This window comes from Gorilla gorilla, chromosome 1 (assembly GCF_029281585.2).
Source record: "Gorilla gorilla gorilla isolate KB3781 chromosome 1, NHGRI_mGorGor1-v2.1_pri, whole genome shotgun sequence".
Lineage (NCBI taxonomy): Eukaryota > Metazoa > Chordata > Mammalia > Primates > Hominidae > Gorilla > Gorilla gorilla.
Window position 1 is genome coordinate 193,673,641 of NC_073224.2, and position 8,360 is coordinate 193,682,000.

The following is an 8,360-nucleotide window of genomic DNA, read 5'->3' on the forward strand; positions in this document are numbered from 1 at the left end:
TCAGGAGTTCGAGATCTGCCTTGCCAACACGGTGAAACCCCGTCTCTGCTAAAAGTACAAAAAACTGAGCTGGGCGTGGGGGCGGGCACCTATAATTCCAGCTACTTGGGAGGCTGAGGCACAAGAATCACTTGAACCTGGGAGGCAGAGGCTGCAGTGAGCCGAGATCGCGCCACTGCACTCCAGCCTGGGTCACAGAGCAAGACCATGTCTCAAAAAAAAAAAAAAAAAGGAATGGCCAACCTTCAGGGATCTGGTTTGGTGACTCACCAGTCTCTATAGCAGGGGGCAGGGGAGGGAGCATGCTCTTATTCTCTGTTCATTTAGTTACTGATAATTCATACCAATCTTTCCTTCTGATAGATGAGAGACAGCATCCCTCCTCCCCACCAAGGCTAAAGCTTCCCATTTCTGCAGAGAATCACTCTGTTATGACTGATCACTCTTGTATCTCAACCTCTCCCTCTCTACTAGCTCTTACCAGCATTTAAAATGGACTTATTATCTCGTATCTTAAAAACAAATATTCATTTGATTGCTTATCTCTCCTCTCCACAGGCAAACTTCTAGTAAGTTATATAGCTCCCCTTCTTTCCTCCCACTCTTCCTGTCTTCGGCCCCTTCCACTCTGGCCAAGATCACGAATGGCCTACATGACCCTAATTCCAATGGACATGTATCTTACTTGATGAAGCTGACCACTCCTCAAATATTTTCTGCCTTTGATTTCCATGACACTACTCTCCACCTTTCTGGGATCTCATCTTCAGTCCCCTAATGAGCTCTTTTTCCTCTGCCTTTTAACCCTCAACCCACCCCCAGAGCTCAGTGCTCCCAACCGGCTGCAGTGACTCACATCTGTAATCCCAGCACTCTGGGAGGCCAAGACAGGAGGACTGCTAGAACCCAGGAGTTTGAAACCTGCCTGGGCAACACAGTGAGACCTGGTCTCTACATATCATTTAAAAATTAGCCAGGTTTGGTGGCACACGCCTGTGGTCCTAGCTACTCCAGAGGCTGAGGTGGCAGCAATACCCGAGCCTAAGATTGAGGCTGCAGTGAGCCGTGATCGCACCACTGCATTCCAGCCTGGGTGACACAGCAAGACCCTGTCTCAGGAAAAAAAAAAAAAAAAAAAAAAAAAAAAGTCAGTGCTCCCCAGGGCTCAGGGTTTAGCCCTCAGATCTTCTGACTACCCATTCACCAATCCACTTACCAGGTATAAAATATATCTATGCTAATGAGTCCCAGGTGTATTTCTAGTTATACCTTACTCCACATCCACATTTACAACTGACTCCAGACCTAGATCTCCTGCAGGGACATCAAAATCATCATGTCTAAGGCTAAAGTCCTCATCTCCAAGGCCACACTATGACTCTTGTGGGCCCCAGGCACTTTTGCCTTTGGGACCCCTTCCTCCATTAAAAAAAAAAAAAGAGGCCAGATGCAGCAGCTCACGCCTGTAATACCAGCATTTTGGGAGGCCGAGGCAGGCAGATCACTCAAGGTCAAGAGTTCAAGACCAGCCTGGCCTACATGGTAAAACCATGTCTCTACTAAAACCACAAAAATGTGCCAGGTATGGTGGTGGGTGCCTGTAATCCCAGCTACTCAGGAAGCTGAGGCAGGAGAATCGCCTGAACCTGGGAGGCGGAGGTTGCAGTGCGCCAAGATCACGCCACTGCACTCCATTCTGAGCGACAGAGCAAGACTCCCTATCAAAAAAAAGAAAAAACAAAAACAAAAAAGACTGCATTGGTATAAAGATAACTATAATAATATAATCAGGCTGGATTACTATGTATTTTTTTTCTTCTGATTTCAAAAGGAATTAAAGATCACCATCGCTCTCTAAGTGCAGTGTTAGCTCACCAAGCTCCAGCTGAAGGAGAATGGAGATAAGTAAGCAGGTGAGCCAAGACAGCACCACTGCACTCCAGCCTGGGTGAGAACACAAGACCCTGTCTCAAAAAAAAAAAAAAAAAAAGAGTACCTAAGTATATCACTGTGAGTAGAAAAATAGGGGACAGAAATCCGGTATTGCAGTTTGCAGTTTTTCCATTTTCATTTTTTGTGTGAATTCTTTTTTTTTTTTAGACAGAGTCTCGCTCTGTCACCAGGCTGGAGCGCAGTGGCACAATCTTGGCTCACTGCAAGCTCCACCTCCCGGGTTCATGCCATTCCTCAGCCTCTCGAGTAGCTAGGACTACAGGCGCCCGCCACCACAGCCAGCTAATTTTTTGTATTTTTTACTAGAGACGGAGTTTCACCATGTTAGCCAGGATGGTCTCAATCTCCGATCTCCTGACCTTGTGATCCGCCTGCCTAGGCCTCCCAAAGTGTTGGGATTACAGGCATGAGCCACCGTGCCCAGCCTTTTGTGTGAATTCTTAATATAAATGTAGGGATGTAAAGCATTAATACAAGTCAAAATGTTTCAGTGAACAAGTTTCAGCACTTCAATTTTATAACAACCATAAACAAACCTGTTCATATCTTCTGGACAATGGATTTTTTAAAATACAATTTCTTATTGACAGCAACTAAACAGTGTTAGTAGCATTCTTATCATACAGCAGATTCTACCCATTAACTATACTTTTCTGAATTTTCCTATATGCAAGTATTTTTTTTCCTTTTGAGACAGGGTCTCTGTCACCCAGGGTGGAGTGCACTGACAGTATCACGGGTCACTGCACCCTTGACCTCCTCAGCTCAAACGATCCTCCCACCTCAGCCTCCAGAGTAGCTGGGACTACAGTCACATGCAACCACATCCAGCCAATTTATTTATTGTTTTTTAGAAATAGGGTCTCACTATGTTGTTCAAGTTGGTCTCAAACTCCTGGGCTCAAGTGATCCTCCTGCCTCAGCCTCCCAAAGTGCTGGGATTACAGGTGTGAGCCACCACACCTGGCCTGCAAGTACATTTTTAATGTTGTCTATCTTCTGTTCTATTCCTGTAACTTTGCTATTAAAAGAGAATAGCTTTTGTATAATACATTCAACTTCATGGGCCTACTGATTACAGTGCCTGCCATCTCCCTCCCACCAAATGCCATTCTTCTTCTGTGTTCCCTATCTCAGCAAATGACACCACCATCCATCTACCTTGCCCAAGCCTAAAATCCCAACTTCATCCTCAATTTTCCCTCTCCCCACATGTAATCAATCCCAAGTTTTTCCACTTGTAATTTTTAAGTATCTCTCAAAATCCACCCACTTCTTCCCATTCACCTTTCCCCTAAAACCCATGTCCAGGCCATAATCCTCTCTTGCTTGGCCACCTGCAATAGCTTTCTCACTAGTTTCCCTACCTCCAGTCTCTCCCCATCCAACAAATATTCTATACTGCTGTCACCTCCTACCCCCACTTAAAACACTTCTAAAGCTCTTCAGTGACCTTAGTCCAGACTCTCCTAGCATGGCTTCTGAAAGGCCTTCCACTCTTAGCCTCTGCACAGCTCTCCAACTCTCATCTCTCACCACCATCCCCCAACTCCCCACACTCTTTTCAGTACCTGCCTCTATTGCTGCCAGGCTTTCCAATAAGCTATTCCTTCTATTAGAATGTTTTCCACTCCCTTCACCTGTCTAACCCCTCATATCTTTCAAGACTTAACAGCACATCTCTCAGAGGCAGGTCTTCCCCAATCTCCAGACCTGTAGGTCTCCTGTTGTGCACTCCCACAACTGCACTTATGCCATGTAGTTACACAGGACAACTTTGAACAAATCCTGAATGAAACAGTCCCAGAGGATTACACACCATTTTAACACCATTTTCTTTCCTTTGAGACAGGGTCTCGCTCTGTCACCCAGGCTGGAGTGCAATGGTGCCAATCTCAGCTCACTGCAACCTCCACCTCCTAAGCTCAAGTGATCCTCCCATGTCAGCCTCCCAAGTAGCTGGGACAACAGGCACATGCCACCATGCCCAGCTAATTTTTTTTGTATTTTTGGTAGAGATGGGGTTTCACCATGTTGCCTGGGTTGGTCTCAAACTCCTGAGCTCAAGCTATCCGCCTACCTTGGCCTCCCAGAATGCTGGGATTACAGGCATGAACCAACATGCCCACCCAACACCATTTTTTAAAGTTCAAAGAACCAATTAAACAATGTATTAGTGATTTTTTTTTTTTTGAGGTGGAGTCTCACTCTGTTGCCAAGGCTGTATTAGTGATTTTTATATGTATGCTAAAACTATCATAAAAGCAAAAGATGATGGATAAAATTCAAGATAGTGATTACCTCTGGGGATGGGAAAAGGGATTATGGGTTTGACAATGTTCTAGTCCTGGATGATGGGTTCACGGGTGTTTGTGTTTTATAACTTATGTGATATATCTATATTTATCAAGTATTACACAAAACTGTTGTTTTTTTGTTGTTGTTTTGGGGACTGATTTTCACTCTTGTCGCCCAGGCTGGAGTGCAATGGCATGATCTCGGCTCACTGCAACCTCTGCCTCCCGGGTTCAAGTGATTCTCCTGCCTCAGCCTCCCAAGTAGCTGGGATTACAGGCATGCACCACCATGCCTGGCTAATTTTCTCTGTATTTTTAATAGAGACGGGATTTCACCATGTTGGCCAGGCTGGTCTTGAACTCCTGACCTCAGGTGATCCATCCACCTCGGCCTCCCAAAGTGTTGGGATTACAGGCGTGAGCCACTGCGCCTGGCCCAAAACTGTTTCCATTTAGTTGTTTTGTTTTTTGTCTTTTTTTTTTTTTTTTTGAGACTGAGTCTCACTCTTGCCCAGGCCGGAGTGCAGTGGTGTGATCTTGACTCACTGCAACCTCTGCCTCCCGGGTTCAAGTGATTCTCATGCCTCGCTTGAGTAGCTGGGACTACAGGGGTATGACACCATGCCCAGTTAATTTTTGTATTTTCAGTAGAGACGGGGTTTCACCATGTTGGCCAGGCTGGTCTCAAACTCCTAATCTCAGGTGATCCACCCATCTCAGCCTTCCAAAGTGCTGGGATTACAGGCGTGAGCCACCTGACCCGGCCACAAAACTGTTTTTAAATGTTTGCTGAATGCACAAATGACTAATCTCCATTATGTATTCCTACTTTTCCTTCAAAACATTCCTCATAAAGCTTAGTGGAAAAGCTTTGGAGATAGGCAGATCTGCTCCACCCACTCTGAGCAAATTACTTAACCCTTCTGAGGCTGTTTTCTCATCTTAAAACGTGAGAATTATATGAGGCAATGCACAGAATCTGCCATGGTGGTGATTAAGTTTGACTTTACTAGAGGAAATACATGACTCTGGTACTCCTTAAAGTCATATACAGAGTCAGAGTCTGAGCTGACATGAGGATCCTAGTTCCTTTACCCTCCTTTCCTCAGGAATCTGAACCATCTGATATCTGGTGCCCATGTAGCTACTATAAACCAGGCACAAGTCAGGCACACCTCTCTAAGCAGGCCCCAGCAGCTGTGGGCAGGTCCAAAGCCCCTACAGATGTGTGTCTTCTGGCCACTCTAGAAAGCACTGAGGGAGTGTACAGGGACAGGAGTCTACCTAGGCTGAGTGACTGGGCACAGACATACACATGCAGGTTGCAGTTCTGGCTTACATGCTGACTGCTGTCCAGACAAGGTGGTTGATTGGTTAGCTGACTCAAAGGTTTCCGAAAAGGAGACAGGAAACACTCCTGGATCTGGGTCTCACTGCTGGATTTCCGTTTCCTAGGAGTCTAGGAGAGAGAATTGGGAAAGGTGAAGTCTAGAAGACCACAGAAATCACCATAATGGCAACTAACACTTGAAGTGCTTATTAAGTGCCAGGCACTGTGCTAAATTCTTCACACATGTCATAGTGTATCATCTTCATAGCAACTCTATTATATAGAGTTATTATCCTTATTTAAGAGGTGAGAAAACTAGAGCTTAATGAGGTTAAATAACCTGCCTAAACTGAGCGGGGCAATGGAAGAGGTAAATAAAATGGGCCTCTGAAGAGCAAGTCTACCAACAGCATGGAGTCCTGGTGGCCCAAAGCTTCACTCCAAAAGCTCCATGGAATGATGGAGCAACCAAACATTTCGCTGAGTTTCCAAGGGGCAAGAATACAGCTGCCTTCAACTCCCAGGCCACTGAGGCCACTCCCCACTCAGGCCACCCATGGCTGTGAGGACACTGGCAATTAAAGCATCTTCAGAAGCAACCGGCAACTGACAGCAGACCCAGCTGCAGAGAATGCTGCCCCAAGTTCAAGTCTGAGACCCATGTACGTGGCAAGGGGCAGCCAATGTGCCTCCTTCACAGGTAGAGGAGCCCCTTGCACACCATGGTACAACTATTGAGCAAGCCCCATCAAGCCATTAGGCAAGAACACACTTGTACCAGCTTGCCAGGATATTTGAAGCCTCAGTGATCCTGTAAGACACACCTGAAACAAACACCAGCACCGCTACCCCACACCTTATTCACACTGCTCCTGCCAAAAAGTGCCTTCTAGTCCTTGCGTAGCTGATCCCTTCCTTCGAAGTTCCAGTGGCCAAGCCCCCACTTCTTGAACTGCTCTTATTCTCTGAAGTCCATGCTGCACTGTCCTATCTATTTTGGTTTACATAGGTCCTGCCCACAGCCAGCCCCAACAAGCCTCCAAAACAGGAAGCAGAGCCCAGGGCCCAACCTAAAGTAGAATATACTGTACTTGAGTATGAGCAAGGACTGGAAGGACACAACCTGTCAGACCTAGGCCCAAGTGAGCCCAGGACTCCAAGGTAGGCCCAGAACACTCTACTGTTCTGTGACATTGGGCAGGGGACAAAGAGCAAAAGAGCCGGCTGCTAATTGCTGTTGTGTAGCCCTTTTTTCCAAGCAGAGTCAAAAGGTCCAATCCAACTGGCTCTTTTGCTTATCTTTTCCCACCAGGAAAACTGAGGCTATATTAGCTTCTAGTGACTACCCTGAGGATAAAGATTTTACTAATCTTGTTCAATGCCTGGCACATAGTAAGTACTCACTAAAAGTTTATTGAACATACAAAAGAGGCATCTGGAATTGGCTATGTAACCCTAGAAACCAAGTCCTGGCTTCTTTTCTGTCCAAACAGCTCTACCCACCTTCCCTGTCCCCTTGAGTGCTCACCACTAGGCCAGGTTGCCAGTCTTCATCATCACAGGACCTGCCTTCAGGTTTTCTCTTGGCCAGCTGGCTGGGAGCCAAGCTCCTCCTCTGTAAAGGGAGAACAGAAACAGTGCCTGCAAGGATCCTGAAGCCTAGGCCTACTAGACCCTGACCCAGGGCTATTCCCAGTCTCCCCTAGGCCCACACTTACCATCCTGGGCCTAGGAGTTTAAAACGTCAAGTACCCATGAGCCAAAGGTCAAAAGCAGGCAGCGGCTAAGAGTGCAGGACCAGGGTCTAATCTGTAGAGGGGGCTGCTACATTATTGAGAGGACCGGCTAATTAAAGAGGGGGGCATGGATGGCGGGAATCCATCCAGGAACTGGTGTTTGGACCCAAACTGTGAGAGTGGCCGTCCCCAGTAAGCCGAGACGAGGGATTAGGCCAAAGAGGAAGAGACCAAGCAGAGATTAGTGTGGGACTGGGGAGGAGGAAGGTGGAGTCCCAGACTGGGCGGAGTGGAGTGGGGATGATGGTCCCAGTCCGGGTGAAGGGAGGAGGTAGTTGCGCGGCGGGGCGGGGTGGGATTGGGGGTGGGTAATCACTGGCCAGGAGAGAGAAGCTGGGGTGAAAGTCCGAGGCCCGGGTGGGGAGGGCGAGTCTGGAGAAAGGAGATTTCCCAGGGCTGGAGGTGGAAACCAGGATCAGACTCAGGAAGGTCGAGCAGGAAGCCACGCGGGCGTGTAAAAGACCCAGGTTAGGAGGGGAATACCAGGAGGGGCTGAAAAGAGCGACAGAGATAGACGCAGACCCCAGCACCTCTCTCTCAACCTTCCTGTTCCCAAAGCGCGCGTTAACAGCCGCCAAGACTCACCGACCCGCCAAGACCGGGTCAATCGAACCTCCCGCCGCGCTGCCGTCGTATCACCCATTGGCTGCGTTCGATGAGTTCGGCGCTCGCGACCCAAGGAAGAGGCGGGAATAGTGCTGCGCCCAATGAGGAGTCTGGGCTCTGGAGCTGGAGAAGCTAAATTGACCTACTAGGAGGCGTGACTTAGATGGGAGGGCGGGGCCAACAGAGGTGGGCGGTTGGGCGAGAAGAGAGGGGCGGGGCGGGGGGCGGGGCGGGGGCGGGGGGGCGGGGGAGGGGCGGGGCCAACATCGGGGAGCAGATGGGCGAGAAGAGCGGGGCGGGGCGAGAAGAGCGGGGCGGGGCGAGAAGAGCTGGACGGGGCGGGGAGGGGCGGGGCCAGCAGTGGGGAGCTGTTGGGCT

General features: G+C 48.4%; 1 protein-coding gene across 3 annotated transcripts in view; it reads right to left on the reverse strand.

Moving 5' to 3' along the window:
- The window catches only part of RAD54L (RAD54 like), a 30,692-nt gene extending 22,695 nt beyond the window's left edge, over positions 1-7,997 (reverse strand). The window contains exons 1-3 of one of the 3 annotated variants that reach the window (XM_019017867.4): positions 7,299-7,997; positions 7,109-7,195; positions 5,590-5,709 (exon numbers count right to left, since the gene is read on the reverse strand). In XM_019017867.4, coding sequence (XP_018873412.3) covers positions 5,590-5,709; positions 7,109-7,195; positions 7,299-7,301 — 210 coding nt within the window. In that variant the 5' untranslated portion in view covers positions 7,302-7,997. The remainder of the gene's footprint in view (positions 1-5,589; positions 5,710-7,108; positions 7,196-7,298) is intronic. The other 2 variants (XM_055347914.2, XM_055347915.2) reach the window with 2 other exon arrangements.
- Between the last annotated feature and the right edge of the window lie 363 nt (positions 7,998-8,360).